Source organism: Narcine bancroftii, chromosome 7 (genome assembly GCF_036971445.1).
Source record: "Narcine bancroftii isolate sNarBan1 chromosome 7, sNarBan1.hap1, whole genome shotgun sequence".
NCBI classification, from domain to species: Eukaryota; Metazoa; Chordata; class Chondrichthyes; order Torpediniformes; family Narcinidae; genus Narcine; species Narcine bancroftii.
The window spans coordinates 3,182,305-3,202,266 of NC_091475.1; the positions used below are offsets into that span (position 1 = coordinate 3,182,305).

Consider the following 19,962-nt stretch of genomic DNA (forward strand, 5'->3'; position numbering starts at 1 on the left):
GTCCCGTCATCCCTGTGGGCGCCCTCTCTTACCTTTGGTGGAAAGGTGACTCACGGCTCCCAGCACACGGTAGGAAAAAAGCGGGCAGCAGCTGGCTCAAGGTAGGATCAATGGCCGTCTTCCTTAACCATAATCCCCCACACAGCTGGAACTGCTCTGACAATGACAGAGCGTTTCCAGCTGCTTGGGTGATTATGGGTAATGAAGATGGTCATTGCTCCCGCATTGAGCTATTACGAGCTGCCACCCTGAGTGAGCTCCAGGCCTAGCAGCACTGCACCCCTGCTGCCACACTGGGAGGTGACTGACAGACTGACGGCCGGGGGGGAGGGAGGGGTGGTGTGTGACCGCCAGCCATGAAGGAGGGGGGTGGCGACTGACCGATGGCTGAGGAGGGAGGGGGACGACCGACCTACATCCAGGCCAGGCGGGGTGAGAGCTAGGAGAGGCTTTTGGGCATTTTCATTACCAAAAAAAGTGCCAGTTTTTGGAGGTTGGCTGTGTTTGGAAACCCAGGTAAAAGGTTAGGCACCTGTACAGAAAATTCTGAGGGGCATGGAAGGAGATCAGCAAGTCATTTTTTATTTATAAACACAGTGCGAGCAGGTTAGAGATGAAGGAACATGGACCATGCGAAGGTATATGAGATTAGTTTCAAATGGAATAATGGTCAACACAGACATAATGAGCCATAGGACCTGATCCTGCCAATGTACTACTGTATTGTGTCCTGTCTTCCTGCTCCTCTCAATTTGCAGTCCAATCTAAATCTTGTTTTATCCTGAGACAACCTTGTTGTATCTATTTCTCCAACATTTTTTATTGTCTGCAAACTTACTAATCACATCCCCTACATACTTATCCAAGTTATTTATATAAATGTCATCAGTTAGAAAACTTTTCAGTTTTGCATACAGACCACATTAAAAACAATGTAAAGCAGAATAATTACAAAGAAATTACATTTATATAAAAATGCATCATGCATTATTCTTCAAGAATTAAAAAACTCAATGATCACCTAATGGCTTAAAACAGTCCCTACCTGCGCTCCCTTCATTGCCATCCAAGGAAGGCTTGATAGATTCTGACGGATTGCTCATTCTTGATTCTATGCAAAGCAGAAGAACAGGAAGAATGAAAGACAAAATTCATTCCAGTTATTCATAACAACTTTTGCTCTCCTCTACCTCCATCCACCACATTTGTAATTCAGGAGTGCCTACCTTATTTGCTTAACTTCTTTCTCCAGGAAGGTGTTAAGAAATCTTTAAATTTAAATTTAGACATTCAGCACAGCCCAGGAGCCCATTCTGCCCATATACCCTAATTATCCCATAATCCCCGTACGTTTTCTCAGGGTGGGACAAACCCATACAGACACATTGAAAATTTACAAACTCCTTACAAACAATAAATGATTTGAACCTGAGTCACTGGCGCTGTAACTGCTACGCTAACCATCCCACCCTTAAAAAATCTCGATGAAACCAGTAAAAACAAAAATTTGCTGCCCTCATTGCAAGTTCTATTGAAATTAAAACATTATGCCACATCAAACTTAAGGACCCTATATATATTTAACATTTCTGTAAGTTGGTTTACAGTGTAGTAATACATTTTCTAGTTTTCACTTGTTTTCGTCAAAAACAGAATCCCAGCACGTCTGAGATTCTGCCAGTAGAAAAATGGCAGTTTCAGCAATAAAAGCCATTAAGCTCATGCATAGGCTTCATTATGAGCCGAAATGCCAAAGAACTCAATGTATAAAGTTTCTGCAGTTTAGCCAGCAAAAACTATTTAAAAACTAAGCAATTAATTTAGTAAATCAATCATAAATTCAGATAATTGTGAAATGAATGGGGAGACTTTTTAAAACACACAAAGCTGGAGAAACAGCAGATCAGAGACTTTTGTTGCTGCCCCTCAACATGCATAAACAGATGAGTTAAGTTTAACTCAAAATTTATTAACAATTGTCAATAATATAATTATCTCAATAAACTCAACACCCAAACATAAGCCTTTATGGCAACTATGTACTAACAATGGATATTTATAGTGTATATGTGAAAAAATACTCAGACCATTACAGTCTAAGTCCAAATACCCCAAAGTCTCGTCACATAAGTCAGTCAAAAGAACAGTCTACAGGATGTAGTCTCCAGGATCTAATGTCTTAGTTCAGTTGTGCACAGGTCTTTGAGTTGAACGTGGAGAGAGACGATTGTTGTCACTGAACAGACTTATGACTTTGGCAGGTGAATATAGGAGATTTTCCCTAGTTTTTCGTGTGTTAACGACCACCTTCAGTTTTCTCACAAGGGAGTTTCTCACAGTGGTCTCCTAGTCACTAGTATGAAATCCGCACCTCAAAAGCCCTCTTTGGGGTTGCACAAGGTGACCTTCTGCCACACAAAGTCTTCTCTGCCAAAACCCTGCCTTGGATTATAAAAGAGACTTTTTTCATAGAAAGTCCTTTTCTTGAAAGGGGACTGGAGAAGCATAGGTCAGACACACACTGTGGGAATCAGAGTGTAAAATCTGCTGTCAGAACAGCAGTGCAGGCACCCAGGAACAGAGCTGCTCAACCTCTTGCCTTTTAGCTAGAGCTGCTGGGGGAACACAGTTAATCCATTCCTTAGCATGCTGGACAGTTTAACTGCCACAAGGCATATTTTGGGACTCCTGATTGAATGAGAGGGGTGGACAGCAGCGGGCGTGCTCTCAGCGAGCCCACTGGCTTCAGCATGCAGCTCTCGTGCTCCACACAGCTGTTCAGTCTCCCAGCTCACTGCTCTGGGGTTCCACATAGTGTGCGCTCCTTTCTCCCACTGCGTAGTCAGTCACTGTCCCTGGTCAGAAATAAAATTGTCCGTGATCCATAACATCTTTATATAGCAATGGTAATATATAACAACGTTTCGGGCTTGAGCCCTGCATCAAGGTATGGAAAAATGTTGGTAGGCATCCAAACAAGAATCGAGTGGGGGAAGGGGTGGTCACAAGGCAGGTGATAGGTGGAGAAGGGAGGGAGGGAGGGGACAGCAGAGATCAAGGAAAGGAGGGATGGCTAGGTGAAGGGAGGGATAAGAACTAGAATGGGGAAGGGAAGGGGGGAGGGGGTAGAGGAAGCAGATTAACAAAAACCAGAAAGGTCAATTTTAATGCTATCCAGCTGGAGTGTGCCTGAAAATAAGGTGTTCTTCCAATTTGAAGGTGGTCTTGCTGGGACAGTGTATAAGGCCATGGATAGACATGTGAGTATGGGATTGTGACACAGAACTGGTCGACTACTGGGAGGTCTCTATTACTGTAGCAGATGGGGAGGTGGTGTTCAGCGAAGCTCCCTTCATGACTCTCTCATGCACTCATCCCTCCCCACCAATCACCCCCCAACCCCAGCACTTTTCCTTGTGGCCACAGGAGGTGTAACACTTGTGCCCACACCTCCTCCTTCACCTGATCCGGGGCCCCAAACAGGTCTTTTAAGTGAAGCAACATTTCACTTGTGTATTCACAGGATGGATTTACTAGATCTGGTCAGTACTCCCTTCTCTATATCAGAGAGACTGGATGAAAATTGGGAGATTGTCTTGCTGAGCACCTTCGCTCAGCTATAGCAAGTATTCTTAGAGCCTGCTAGTCCTTCGGGTGGGGGGGGAACTATTCTTGAATACAGACGTAATTAACTTCCAGCTTTTGCACACTCTTCCTGAAAGTAGCAGTCAGAAGGTGTCTTGACCAGGGTGATGGGGAACTTTTATGATGTTGGCTGCTTTGTTGATGCAGCATCTCACATAGATGCTTTCGATGGATGGAAGGTCTGAGCCAGTGATGGACTTGGCTATGTTTGCTATCATCTGTACACTTTTGTATTGTTGGGCATTGGAATTACCAAACCAGGCCATGATGCAATGAGTCAATATACTTTTCACAGCATAAAAGTTTGATACAGTAGGAGTATGAGAAAATGCCAGAACTCCTTAAAATCCTTGAAAGATAAAAGCATTGGTGTGCCTTCTTCTGACTGCCTCAATGTGCTGGCTCCAGGAGAGATCTTCTGATATATGTATTCCCAGGAACTTGAAAGGCACAAATCCTCTCCACCTCCATCCCATCAATGTGGATAGGTGTGTGGTCCGTTGGCCTCTCTTTCCAAAAGTCATCAATGTTCCTTGGTCTTGGTAACCTTGAGAGTAAGATTGTTGATTTGGCACCACCTAATCAGATTCTAGATTTCCACCCTGCATTCTGACTCCTCTATTCCATTATTCGGTCAACAATGATGGGATCATCAGTAAATTTATATACTGAGTCGGCGCAGAACTTGGCTAGGCAGTCAAAGTGGGAGACTAGCACACAGCCTTGGAATGTCTCTGTTGATGGCCAGCAAGGAGGTAATGATTTTGCCAATCTATCACTGACGAAGCCAAGGATCCACTTGTATAGGAAAGAAGACCCCCAAATCCTTAGGTCCTTCATAGGTTTTGCTGGTACAATGGCTATGAACAATCTCACGCTGGTGTTATAGTCCAGGTGATCTACACAGAGTGGCGGGCCCAGCAAGATGGTGTCTACCGTTGACCTGTTGTGATGATAGACGAATGAGTGGGTCTGAGTCAACAGGGGTTGATCTGCTCCCACCAACCTCTCAAAGCACTTTTTACTATGATAGACTTGCTCTTCTTTGACACCTGTATCATGGATTTCATTTTAGCAAGTGGGAACGAACCATTGTAGAGAGAAGTTGAAAATATCTGCAAACATTTCAAGCCACCTAATTCACACTGGTTATCAAAGACATAGCCAGGTCTGGTCCAGACACTTTTAGCCTTACATTTTATACATTCAAAAGCTCACAGTCAATTTGAATCATAGCTTTCTCCTATACTCCACAGCAAATGAATTGTAACAGACTGTAGGAGGAAGCTATAGATAAAAGAAGAAACCAAGTCTATCTCAAATACATGTTGAAAAGTGTATGAGTCATGGGAAGAGGTAGGAACTTCACTCAAATATTGTGCAATTCAAAATATTTTTGAAAAATACAAATGGACAAGTTTCACTTAATTTTATGCCCTGATCTCCAGGTATCAAAAAATTCCCACTGCATTGTAACCTGCGTGCAAGACAATGCTCTGGTATTTTTGATATTCCATCCTATTGTACAACATTTACCACTGATGAGAGAATTACATTTATGAACTAAGAAGTTAACAAAAATTATAAACATACACTTCCTATCTAAATGCATCTATATTAAATAAATTTCACTCGTTTCAAAATATTCTCAACTTTCCAACAAAAATGACAAGTTAGTCGACATAATAATTTGCCAGGGAGAATGACCTTCAACTTCAGACCAAATAGGACATCTTTGACCAAAGTTTCTAAATATTTGGAATGCTCTAGCTTGGAGAGCAGTGGATGTCAAGGCCAGTGAGCATATTCAAAGTTGAGACAAATAGATTTTTGGATTACAGGGGGATGATTATTTGGTGCTGTTCCCAACACCAAAATTAAATAAGCCTTTAAATGTTCAAAGTGTTCATTTGGATAGAGGAAATTTACATCATTAAAAAAAAACTTTTTAAGAGAACCAAAACAAAAGGTAATTTTACCACATCAAACTAAACAAAATGGGGCGGGGGGCATGGCCATACTGAGGATCTGAGCAGATGTGTTTTGAAAGAACTCTCCATAAAAAGTATAAAAAAGATGATTTGAAAGCTTTAAAAAAACAGAATTTTATCATCAAATGGATAAAACTAGTGCTAAACGACCAAGGCAACCAAAAACAAAAACTGAAGAAACAGCAGCTCAGCCAGGAACATCAAGTGAAAGGCTGATGAGGAGCGGCTCAGGAGGGCCTTAGGACAGACTGAATCCAGCAGGGTTTTTTTTTTGGGGGGGGGTGAGGGTCGGCCAAAGATATAGTCACCATCCTGAACAAAATTAAACTTTGTGCACTTGTTTCATGAGTGCTGAATCAGTGATAAGAGACATATTGGAAAAGATATTGGAAATTAAAGAAATTGTAGAAGATTTAACAGAATGAATGACAAGTAGAGGCTGAGCTGGACAAAACAAAAGACAGGCTAAAGGGTCTAGAAGAAAAAATCAAAAAATATGGGACACAGACAGAAAAGGATTGATGGATAAGATCAATCATATGGAAATTTTCAGCAGATGTACCAATGCAAGAATTGATAAGAATAATGGATTGAGAGGATTAGAGGGGAAAAACCCTGTGAGCTTCTTTGAAACATGGATCCCACAAATGCTGGGACAAAACAAAAAATAACAATGGACCATTAGAGGTGGACAATGCAAAAATAATGTTTTTTTAGGACTTTAGCCCCTGCCTTGGTACTCATTATTGTGTCTAAAATAGTGACTTGAGCCAGCAGGTGCAATGAACCAAACGATGAACTTTACTAAGTATAAATCAAACACATCAACATGGCAAGGAGAGAGAACTTGCAGCTCGCTGTCTGCTCTCTTCAGAGTACTCCACTCTAGTGACCTCACAGTACCTCCACCTGTACCATGCGCCCTTGTAGGTACGGAGGCTGCAGTGCCATTGCAGTGGGAGTACGACAGCTGATAGCAGGCTTCTACATTCCCTTTCTTGAGCCAATCCTCCCACACATCACAATAAAATACCTGTATTTACTAGTCCATAAACAAATATACAAAATATATACATCAACCCAGTTCTGTCCTGGTACTTCGGGTTTGGCTGGCAAACATGCCCAGCGTGCTTTTTGTAGAACCCCTCAATGGAGGTGGAGGCTTGAGGCAACTCATCTGGAGAGTCTCTCTTGCTCGCGGTTGTGGGGCCCCTGTCTGTGTCACTCATGTCTTCATCTGGGCCTGTGGCTGGGTTCTTTGTGTTTGGCTTGATAAGGAATATCGGTCTGTCTGGGTTTTGCAATGGAGGAAGTTTTTTTTTATGGGGAGAATGTGCCTTCTGTTCCACCTGTAGGTTTTCCATCGATGTGATATTCGTCTGGGTCACTCCATCTCTGTTCTGGTTTCGGGTGATTGATGGGTCTCCTGGGTCCGGACCACACAGAGGTCTGCTGTCTGGACCTGCAGCACCTGCTGTAATAGTTCTGTCTTCCACAGCTCCTACATTGCTGGCCGTATGCCGGGCACATCTCTTGCCTCGGAATGTGCTCCCCTCCGCAGTTGCCGCACCCCATCCTAGATGAGAGCGGGCTGCTTGGGGAGAAAGGTATCTTCTCTGGTCCTCCAGCTATTGTTTGCTCGCCAGACCCACCTGTACTGTATTGATACACGCTGTTGGGGACCAGCCAGTCTTTTACTGTTCTCCTCAGTCTTTCACGGGTGACCCAGAGCCATATCTACTAGGTAATTTTAAGGAAATAAGCAAAAAATTGAATAAATATCAAATCTCATTTATAAAAAAGCACTGGGTGTAGCAAAAAAAATTATCGCGATCACTTGGAAGTCCGATTCCCCTCTACTTATAACATGATGGACTGCAGAAATGAACAGCTGTATACCCATGGGGGAAAAAAAAATCACACACGTATAATTTAGAATATATATGATACTTTTATAAAGATCTGGCAGCTGTACCTGGACCACATAGGGGTCCAGATACAATAACAAAAAAAAAGAAAAAGGACTATAAATGCAACTATTATATATATTTTAATGTGGTTTCTCCAATTGCATTCTACATATTTAAAAGGGGTGCGTGTGTGTGTGTGTGTGTGTGTGTGTGTGTGTGTGTGTGTGTGTGTGTGTCGCGCGCACGTGATCTCACTCTCTCTCTCTCTGAAGGTTGCAAATTAATTATGTATGGAAAGGAGAGACTTTTGTTTTTGTTCGTTGTTTGTAAGAAAGTTTAATATATTGTGATATTGAAAATGCTATTATATATATTTTTGAAAAAAAAATCAAAAATAAAATATTCAAAAAAATAGATTGCCAAGATAAACTTTTTCTCACCTTTTGTATGGAATGGAGGATTGATTAGCAGATAGAAAACTGAGAATAAGAGGTTATTTTTAGGTTGTAAGGTTGTGGGATTAATGCTATTTCCAATCTACATCCAATGATTTGGACAAGGGGAGCAAATATCATGTACCCAAGCCTGCTGATGGGAAAAAACTGGGTGACAATGTGGGTTATAAGGAGATATCAGAGAGATTTCATTCAATGGCATGCATATGGCAAACAAAAGGCATTGGATGTGCACAACATTCTTCTGCACAAATCAAAGTTAATGAACAACATGCAATTGAAAAGACACACAGCATCTTGGCCTTTAATGCAAGAGGATGGGAATTAGGAGAAGATGTATCTTGCTGTAATTTTGTAAGACCATGGTGAGACAGCAAATGAATGGTTGTGAAAGCACAAAAGTCCAAGAGTAGACATGAGGACCATTTTTTAGACCATTGACACTCTTTCTGACCACTCCAAGTTCCCAGTTGCCTGTCATTTCAACTATCCTTCCCATTCCCACATGAACCTGTTCGTTCATATCCTTCTCAACTGCCAATGTGAGGCCCCAAATAAACAAGAGGAACAAAATCTCATTCTGCTTGGGTAATCTACAACCTATTTGTATGAAAGTTGAATTTTGCCTTGAACTACATTTGTTCTTCCCCCACCCAGTCTTGTCACCTCCAGTTCCATCCACATTTCACCAACAGGAAGCCCACCACCACAAAGTTCCAACTGACCCATTCTGTCTTTCAACTCTCCCCCAACAGCTTCCATTAAATCACCATATCAACTTGATGCCTTTTCAAATTCCAGCACTGGTCTGTTCTTAACACACCCCTTTAACCATCCCAACTTCACCCTGTAAAACTCATCTTCCTTCACTTAAACACCTTTTTTGAAATCTTGTTTCTCTCCCCCTTTGTCTGGCACCTGCCAATCAATGGCCTCCACTTCCCCATCCTTCACTCCTTGCAGTTTCACCAATCCCCTTCTGGACTATGTACAACCCCAGTCGCCATGTCCTCATTATACTGGCTGTCTCTCGTCTGCACTCAGTTGATGAAGGATTCTGAACTGAATCATGGACCATTCTTTTTCTCCCACTGATGCTGCTCGACCACTGAGTTCCTCCAGCAGGTTGCTGTATGGATTGCTGCATGCAATGGACTCCTGTATGTAGCTCTGGTCTCCATAGCCAAGGCAGGAGTTCAGCAAACAGCTGTCAATAAGAGGAGAGATTAAACAGATTGGACCTGCACACTGCCGATATTTAGAAGAACGAAAGGTGATCTCATTGCAACATTCCTGAGGGCTTAATACAGTAGAATAGAGACCATGTTTCCCACGGCTCAGGTATCTAGAACCTGTCACCAAAATCTCACAAAAAGGGTCTGATATTTCAGGAAGGAGACGAAAGAATTTTCTTCCCATAAATGAATCTGGCTGTCCAAGAGGTTCAAGTAAGTTCCGCTGCTGGATGTATTCAAGAGAGAAATCGATTTTGAATATTGAGAGGATTAAGAGCCAACTAACTGGTGTAGGACAGTGACACAGAGATAAATAAAATCAGCTGTGATCTGATTGAATAGAGGAGCAGGTATGCCAGAAGAGGAGGGAATGGCATACCATTCTTACTTCTCAGGGGATGCCTCACATCACAATTATTGTTTGCTCCTTGTATTCTGATGGCCTTATCCTTATACCATTGCCACTACACAGAGCAATCTGATAATAGTGACTTGACAGTACTCTTTTCAGCTGTTCTGAATATCTCTGATTAATATTAAAAACCAGACATAACTTTAATAAACTAAAATTACATTTAAAATCACATTCAACTTATCTGTTAAATGTTAAAATAAACACATGATTTTAGTGATATTCAGTTGTGCCATTCAATATGGCTAATTCAAGTGAATTTGGGCTACATGTGGCAAGCCAGGCACAATTTTTCCCCCCCCCCCAAACACAAAACCTGAGTTTATTCAGCACCATAACTCAATAGCTAATGAATGACCTTCTGTCCAGCGATGGGATGGGAAAATTAAATGTGTCTGCATACACCTCTATTTTTAATGAACAGCCTGCTAGCCATCAACAAAATCTAATCTTTTTCTGCATTGGATGCAAATAGTTTCTTCTGACAAATGTGAATGTACTACATCTAACCACAAGAAAAGCAATATACTTCTGAAAGGACTTCATTTATTTCAGTTTGGCCTGAAATTTTTAGTTTCAGATCATTCAAATCTATGATCTAAATCATTTTGTATTACTCTTCGGGTTCAAGCAACAAACTGATCCCAAGTTTCTTTGATAACAAGATCGTACGAAATAGAAGTAGCCCAGTTGGACTGTCAAGACTGCTCTGCCATTCATTAAGATCTGGCTGTGGACTCAGCTCCACCTACCCGCCATTCCCCATAACCCTTAGTCCCATGACTATGAAAGAAACCTAAATGTTTTAAACATATTTAATGATATGGGTTCTACTTGTTTCCTTTGGAAGAGTAATCCACTGGTTCATTCATCTCTGGGAAAAGCAGTTCCCCCTCATCTCCATCCTAAATCTATTCCCCTGGATGTTGAGGCTTTGTATCAGAGTTCTAGTCTCACCAACCCGTGAAAACAACTTTCCTGCCTCTAAGTTATCTGTCCCTTTCATAATCTTGTATGCTTTTATAAGATCCCCTGTGTGACATTTGCTATCTTCCAATCAACCAGGACCTGCCCAGAGTCCAGGGAATTTTGGTAAATTATCACAACTTATAACTTCTGATATTTCTTTATATACCTTTAGCCCACTAACTTGTTTAGCGCTACCTCTTCAGTGATAGCAACTACATTCATAACCTCACCTCCCATCATGTCCATTAACTTGACTTGTCATTCACTATGAAGATCAACACTAAATAGTCATTCAAAGCCACAGCCATTTCCAGATTATCCAATATTAATTCCTTCTTCTCATCTTCCAAGGGACCTACATTAATTTTAGGCATCCTTTTTCCCTTTATACAACCATAAAAACTTTTACAATTTGTTTTTATATTTTGTGCTACTTTACGTTGATAATCCATCTTCCCTTTCTTTATAGCTTCCTGAGTGAGTCATTGTGTTTTCCCAATCTTCCAGTTTCCCAATACATTTGGTGACTTTGTAAACCTGAGCTTTTAGTTTGATGTCTCTTATTTCCTTGATCATACAAGGCTGACTCTTCCAGTTCTTACTATCCTTGCTTTTAACTAGAATATATTTTTGTTGATAACTGTGAAACAAATCTTTGAAAGTTCCACCACTCCTCAACTGTCCCACCATATAGCCTGCACTCCCAGTCTAAGCTATGCAACTCCTCCTCTATTGTAGGCATAACATACTGGTTTTTAGATTGAACTATTGCAACCTCTGCATGAGAAACTCAATCATATTGTGATCACTCTTTCCAAGAGGATCCCTAAAAACAAGTTCATTAATTTTGCCCATCTCACTGCACAGGACAAAATTTAAGATTGCATATTCAGTAATGTTATTGAAGAGTAACATTCTTCCCACCAGTTTCAAACAGGCATTAATCATACCGGTACCCAAGAAGAGTGTAGTAACCTGCCTTAATGACTATCGACCAGTAGCACTTACATCAACAGTGATGAAGTGTTTTGAAAGGCTGGTGTTGAAGCAGATCAGCTCCTGTCTGAGCAGTGACATGAATACGTTCCAGTTCACCTATCATAGCAACAGATCAATGGCATCGCATTGGCTCTACACAAAGCTCTGGAACACCTGAACAGTAAAGATGCATTCATCAGGATGCTCTTTATGGATTACAGTTCTGCATTTAACACCATCATCCCTCAAAATTGATCAGCAAACATCAAGACCTGGGACTCAACACCCCACTGTGTAATTGGATCATGGATTTCCTCACCTCCAGACCACAAACAGTGAGGATTGTTAAGAACATCTCTTCCACAATCTCCATCAGTATTGAAGCACCATGCGTTCTTAGCCCCCTGCCCTACTCACTTTACACCAACAATTGTGTGACTCGCTACAACAGTAACACCATCTACAACTTTGTCAATAATACCACGGTAGTAGGTTGGATGAAGGTGATGAATCAGCATACATGAGACTGAATGGTGCACCAACAATAACCTTGCACTCATTGTCATCAAGACTAAGGAGTTGATTGTTGATTCCTGGAAGGGAAAGCAAGAGGTATACAATCCAGTGATCATAGAGGAAATCAGAGGTGGAGAGGGTGAGCAAGTTTAAGTTCTTGGGAGTCACTATCTCAGAGGATCTTTCCTGGACCCAACACACCAATAGCATAGTGAATTTTGTGTACTGGAGAAACTATGAGTATAATTTGAAGTTCCAGTAGTTAATATACACAGTCAAAAGAACAGAGACAAGGCACACATGACTTGATAGAGTGTGATCTAAAACTCAAGTGGTTTATTCACAGAGCACATGAACCAAGTGGTGGTCATCACATTCCAAGGCAGTTCAATCATAGCTGTACATTTTACCATATATGGCTATAGAGGACATTCCTTGGATACTAATTATCCAATCATTGACCAAAAACAAGGAGGCTAATGACTTAGTATCATTGCATAGTCACGGGATACTTATAATATATTAGCATGGATACTGACATAGGATACTACAGTGAAGAAAGCACGTCAGCACTTCTACTTCCTCGGGAGTTTGCGGAGGTTTGGTATGATACCAGAAACCCTAGTAAATATCTACAGATGTGTGGTGGAAAGTGTGCTGACTGGCTGCATCATGGTCTGGTGTGGGGACACCAATACACTTGAACCTAAAGCCCTCCAAAAGGTAGTGGAGACAGCCCAGGACATCACAGGCAAAACCCTCCCCACCATCGAGAACATCTACAGGGAACGCTGCCGTCAGAGAGTAGCAACAATCATCAAGGATCCACACCACCCAGCACTCGGCTCTGTTCTCGCTGCTGCCATTAGGAAAGCAGTTATAGGTGCCACAAGATTCGCAACGCCAGGATCGAGAACAGCAGCTACCTCCACCAGTCTCCTGAACAACAAACTCAATCAGGGACACATTTAAGGATTCTTGTGCACTTTATTGATTTTTTAAAATCTCTATGTATTGCACAGTTTGTTTACATTCATTATCTGTTTACAGATCTTTATTTGTTTACATGTATGCGTTATGTACAGTTTTTTTTGCATTACCAATAAGTGGTAATTCTGCCTCGCCTGCAGAGAAAAGCCTCAGGGTTTTATGAGATGTCACGTATGTACTCTGAAAGTTATTAAGACTGCCTTAACCAACCTGATTTTTGTTCCATCTATGTGCAAGTTAAAAGTCCCCCTTATTCAATTGCAGTTGCATTCTTACATGCATCAAATATTTCTTGGTTTATGCCCTGTGCTACTGTAATATTATTTAGTGGCCTACAGCTAATTCACACCAGTGATATGTTTTTCCCCTTTACTGTTCTTAATCTCTATCCAGATTCAAAATTCTGCTGCTTCAATCTTGTATCATCTCCCATAATGCCCTGATCTTATCAGTAATTAAGAGCTCTACCTTACCTCCCTTACCTTCCTGACTAGTCTTCCATATTGGATACCAGTTTACATTTATTTCCCCAGTCATCTCTTCCCAGCAACCACATTTCTGAAATGGCCACAAAATCATACTCCTTTGCACAGATCTGTGCCTCAAATTCACTGACCTAATAGAACATTAGAACAACACAGTACAGCCCCTTTGGCCCTCGATGTTGTGCCGACCCAAATATTCCTTCCTGTTAAAAAAAGTATTAAACCCTCCCTACCCCATAACCTTCTATTTTTCTGTAAGAGTCTCTTAAATGCCCCTGATGTTTCAGCCTCCACCACCATCCCCGTCAAGGTATTCCAGGCACCCTCAAGTCTGTGTAAAAAATTTACCCCTGATGTCTCCCATAAACTTCCCTCCCTTAACTTTGTACTTATGTCTTCTAGTGTTTGCTGATCCTTCCCTGGGAAATAGATGCTAGCTGTCCACCCGATTTATGCCTCTCATAATTTTGTAGACCTCTAAGTCTCCTCATCATTTTACGCTCCAAAGAGAAAAATCTCAATTTTGCTAACCTTGCCTCGCAAGACTTGTTTCCTAATCCAGGTGACATCCTGGTCAATCTCCTCTGCACCCTCTCCTTGTTTCAAATACAATGGGCATTCAGATAAAGTGCCATTACACTCACATTATTACATTAAGTAATACTGATGTGATTTGCATTTGATCTCAGAAGAAATGTGGAAAATATAGACTTCACTCCATCGAGGACATCTACATGAGGCAGTGTCTTAAAAAAGCAGCCTCTGTCCTCAAGGACCCTCACCACCCAAGCCCATGCCCTCTTCACTCTTTTCCTTCATCAAGGAAAAGGTACAGGAGCCCAAAGACTCAGCAGCACAAGGACAGCTTCTTCCCTGCTGCCGTCCTGAATAATCAATGGACCAAAGACTAGCTTTTCGTGCACTCTTATTGTTTTATTTTATAGTTGATAGTAATGTCGTAAGATAGTTATAATATGTATAGTTGCACTATGATTGCTGCCGCAAAACAATGAATTTCATGAATTGTTCCTAACAATAAATCCTGATTCTGATATAAATTGGTTAACAACGTGCATAATGAGTAGCAATCTCCCAATCACAATTATTAGAAATTGATTATTAAAAAAGTGGTGTCTGAATAACACTTCCACATATACAATCAATGAGATGTTAAGTAATAATATGCAAATATTCATGCAATTTCCACACTTTAATTAAACAATTATGTACTGATGTACAACAAAATTCATACCTTCAAACAACAACTCTGCCCACTGGGGTGGCTGAAGGATAGAAAGAGCAAGAAAGCTGAAGGAGGAGAAAAAAAATTTCTAATCTTTGCCAAGACTGAAGTAATTTTGGCAAGAGAAAAGTTCGAGTATCTCTCAGCCTGTGGTAACTGGTTTTCACTGTCAAGGAGAAAAGTGATCAATTCACTCGTTTTTGTTATTTCCACTCGCAAAAGATTGCAGTGACAAGTTCCATAATGAAATGTAATCATTTTACTACCGTGTTATGCAAATCCATTCTGCTAATAATCTAGCAATATCTCTGATGCCTAAGCAAAACTCATATTCCATACAAAGACTCATATTCCGTACAAGTTTAATGTTCAATTTGGAGATTTTTATAAATATTTATCAGGACATCTGCATATTAATTGCAGAGTCCAAAAAAATTCTATATGACAGCTGAATTCATTGAAATGGTATGACAAGAGCAACATTTTATTTGATATTTTCTCCAATTAATTTTATTTTCAGAAGCACATATATTACATTAAAATCCTAAATGAATTTTCATGTACAAGTATTAGCATAGCGTCCCAAATGTATAACCACAAAGAAAATTGCTAATTCTGAAAATGCCTTTTGTAAAAAATATTTCCTTACACTTCTTCAAAGCTGCAAGTATCTTGATAAAAGTGAGAGATATATGGTGAAAATATGTGTGGTAGCAAATTTAACTGTACTGATGTCCAGACAATTATGCATATAAATAGCTATCTGTACCACATTCATATAAAATATAATCAACTTTGAACACAAATGGAAAAGCCATCAAATGCTGGTTAGATTACATCAAGGCAATTAGTTAAACTTGGTTGCAGGAGGGGCAGGACTGGCAGCTCAACATTCAGGTTTTCCGTTGCTTTGGACACAATAGAATGTGGGGATGAAAAGGGGAAGAGTGGTGTTGCTTGCAAGGGAAAATATCACAGCTGCGCTTAGGCAGGAAAGACCAGAGGGCTGGTCTACTGAGGCTACATGAGTGGAGCTGAGGAACGGGAAAGGTAGAACCACACTCACGGGTTGTATTATAGACCACCCAACAGTCAATGAGAATTGGAGAAGCAAAACTGTGGAGAGATAGCATACAGCTGCAGAAAACATAAGGTTGTGATAGTAGATTTTAAGTTTCCACATATTGACTGGGACTCCCATATTATAAAAGGGTTGGATGGTTTGGAGTTTGTCAAGTGTGTTCAGGAAAGTTTTCTAAATCGATATATAGAGGTACCAACTAGAGAGAGTGCAATACTGGATCTCCTATTTGGGAATGAGGCAGGTGAAAGAAGTCAGGGAACATTTTGGGTTCAGTGATCATAATGCCAGTAGTTCAAGTTAAATAAGGAGAAGGATAGGTCTGGGCCTCGGCTTGAGATTCTAAATTGCAGGAAGGCCTATTTTGAAGAAATGAGAAAGGATCTAGAATCTGTGGATTGGAATAAGTTGTTTACAGGCAAGGATGTGAGAGGTAAGTGGAAGGCCTTCAAAGGTGAAATTTTGAGAGTACAGAGTTTGTATGTTCCTGTCAGGATTCAAGGCAAGGTTAGCAGGCAAAGGGAACCTTGGTTTGAGGGACATTGGAGACCTGGTTCAGAGAAGTGTGTAGGAGATATAGGCAACATGGAGCAAATGAGCTACTTGAGGAGTATAAAAAAAATGCAAGAAAACCCCCCCAGAAAGAAATGAGGAAGGCTAAAAGAAGACACTAGGTTACTTTGGTAGACAATGTGAAGGAAAGTCCTAAGGGATTTTACGGGTATATTAAGAAGGAATAGTAAGGGACAAAATTGGTCCACTTGCAAATCAGTGGTCGGCTTTGTATGGACCCAAAAGAGAGGGGGGAGATCTTTTTTTTTCATTAGTATTCACTCAGGAAAGAGGCATAGAGTTATGGGAAGTAAAGAAAACCCATCATCCCAAACTTAATCAACTTCCTCCAATCAGGTTTTTGACTTTTATCCAGAGTAATGGTCAAAGTGCTTCAAAGGGTAATGCAAAGGCAACACAAAAGTAGCTCAGGAAGCACAGCAGCAGGAGCCTTATTTCAGCATTCACCTACATTAATGTTTGTTGCACCATATAATCTTCTGCATAATTGCCCCACTAACGTCGATTAAAGACCAAGCACCTACACAAGCCTAAATCAACGCATGCCTATCTCAGGTTCAATACTACCTTCCCTCCACAGCCACAACATGTACCTGCACTTGGCTGACGAGCAAGTGCAAGAATCACTGGTGCTGCTTGCCCTTCCTTAATTTACGGTACTGACAGTATGTTTATCATAATCACCATTCATTATGAACATGAATGTATACCACACAACTGCTCATTGCTGTCACAAAAAAAATCTTCAATTATAAATTTTAAAATGGGACATTTGCAGAGAATTCTAACAATTCCTTATAATTTTACAGAAAAGATTTTTATATCTAAATTTAACTGCAAGCCATTACTGAAATATCCTCAAATCTCTGGCGTTTACAGCAGTTTCCATACAGCACAGAAAGAAAAGATGCATATTTGACAATTCTGACCCCTTAATGGCAGTTGAATGTATCTAATGTAGGAGCACTAATTTATACCATAAAAAGTGAACCACTATAAATAGAGTCATTTTAAATAAGTATTTGGCATGCAAAATATACATTTCCAAACAAGTTACACTTCAAACAAAACAGATGCAGCTCCAGTTAAAAATCAATAGAAAGCCACTAAATTGCCATAATTATCCAAACATATGTCTTTACAAAAGATGACAAAGTCATAATGAGTTTCTATAGAATATGACCACAAAATAAGCAATACCAATTATGGCATCTTATTAACAGAAGAAACTAACCAAAAAATCCCCTTCTGCCCCAACAGACTTTGTGGATATTGTTCAAACAGCTCAATTCTTTAGTTTCCTGCAGCAAAATCAGAAATTATGTCTGGTTAACATGCATCAGAATGAAAATTTTGTTTTAATTGAACTATGAAATAGCCGTGCAATTATGCATTCTGTTAAACATTTACAAGATTGCACAGCCTCTGAGACCTGCACATTAGCAGACACGAATGAAAAGCATTCATCAGCAAAACTCAGAATATTAGACTATTTTAAAAGCCAAGAACATATTTCAGGGGAGATTCTGCAAGTAGGTTAGAAGAGAAACACAAGTTCAGGTAATTTGCTTCCTGAAAGGAAATTCAAAAAGAGCAACATTCAAAAGTCATTATGGTCTTTTAGAACCACCTGAAAATTAATAATAACAAACATAATTAACTGTCCTGAATTATATTTACACAAATTACATGTTACAATACACTGCCAGATTATAAACAGAAAGTGAATAGGAGTGAAAATGTATGTGGAGTACACTTTCCTTTTCCATGCTGTGCTCCCTTTGCCACAGCCATCAGTAACAATTTACCTTTGTGTAAATTTACAGCCCTTCATGCTACCCCCTAGCTGCCTTAAGAAGATGATGGAGATTTGATGATAATCCCAGTGCCATTAAATACGACAGGGAGTCAATGACAATGAAGAACAATTACATTACAAGTAAGGATGGTATACGGTACAACCATTACTCTTGTCTTTCCAGATAAAAACATCAGAAATAGGAGCAGGAATAATCCATAAAGCACTCATGATCATGGCTGGTCTCTCATCTCACACAATTTTCCAACATTTTCCTCAAATCCCTTCATTTCATTGATACCAAGGTATGATTCAATCACTGCTTTCAAAAACAACTCAACTTTCTGATCAACTGAGTAGAAAATTGCAAAATCTCACAACTCTCTGAATGAAGAAATTTCTCATTTCAGTCCTAGAGAGTCAGCCCCTTATACTCAGACTATATCCTGGTCTGATGCTACTCGGAGGGGAAACATCCTCTCTGCAAGGAGCTTGCCAAGCTGTGGGCACTTGTAAATACGAGAAAATAAGCAAAATTTTATTGTCATTGCCTTCTGCCAATTCTTACCAGCATCAGTAACTGATTCATTGGACACGAGAATTTTTATTTAATATTAAGCATCAAGTAATACAATCTGGCAAAGAGCCCTTGGAACAAAAGCCATGCATGAAGTCCACAGCAAGAACCTTTTATAGTTTTTTTAAAAATCATATAGAATTTTGAAAATCTGGCTTGATCAAAAAGTTTTAAATACTAGAAAGTTTTCCATTGCTGTTCTTGTCGGGTTTTATACAAAACAGAGGCTTTCACTCTTAAAATATTTTAAGGCAGGCACTTCCTAACAACAATGAATGTCATACAACTTTTCCTCCCCATACATAAAAATAATTAATGTCTGAAGTTATAGTCATTCATTCCAGCTTTTTGACACAGCTATCATATGTGCTGATTAATCTCGTTTGAACTCAGAGGACTGAAGATATCAATAGCTATAAAGAGATATGTAGAGATATGGAATCAATTTTTTTTGGTGCCTCTCTCTAACCAAGTTTAATATTTCTCAGCACAAACTTTGAAAATTAAATTGTGTGTAACCCAAGGTACATGTTGTCGCCAATATTACAAGGGTCAATAATTCCAAACCACTTAATTGTCCTTAATTCAGCTTAAGACTAGTTCATTAAATCAAAGTTTTGACACACATTATAATTGCTGAGCCAGTGAATACAGAATTATATTTAAACATTTACAATAAGATCCAAGTTTTGTTTTACTTATATGTTCTAGTGTTTCTCTGGGCATTGCAATTACCTGGTTTCAGAATCAAATTCATCAAGTGGTAACTGATTGTGGGTTATGATGCTTCACTGATTAAAATGTTACTGGATATAGGTGTTTTAATATCTTCATAATGGAAGCCTCTGTCAACATACAGCCATTAAATAATTGAAACAAACCTTTTCAACCATTAAAAAAAACGTTCATAGATCAGAGAAATTTAGAACAATAAATTAAGTTACATGGCCATTCACATTAATGCTGGTCAATGAAAAGCCATTTATATTAATCTCACAATTTGGCCTTTAGTCCTGAATGCTATAGCATATCTTGAACGATTTCTACCACAACCAACTTTTGATGGAACGAGTTCCAAACCTCAAATACTTTTGGGGTAACCTT

At 39.9% G+C, this 19,962-nt stretch overlaps 1 protein-coding gene across 8 annotated transcripts in view; it reads right to left on the reverse strand.

Annotated features, from left to right (window-relative positions):
• The window catches only part of pou2f1b (POU class 2 homeobox 1b), a 188,712-nt gene that overhangs the window by 130,672 nt on the left and 38,078 nt on the right, over positions 1-19,962 (reverse strand). For 6 of the 8 annotated variants that reach the window (XM_069888487.1, XM_069888494.1, XM_069888488.1 and 3 more), the window contains exons 2-3: positions 17,718-17,784; positions 1,046-1,111 (exon numbers count right to left, since the gene is read on the reverse strand). In XM_069888487.1, the coding sequence (XP_069744588.1) occupies positions 1,046-1,111; positions 17,718-17,784 (133 nt within the window). The remainder of the gene's footprint in view (positions 1-1,045; positions 1,112-17,717; positions 17,785-19,962) is intronic. The other 2 variants (XM_069888491.1, XM_069888489.1) reach the window with 1 other exon arrangement.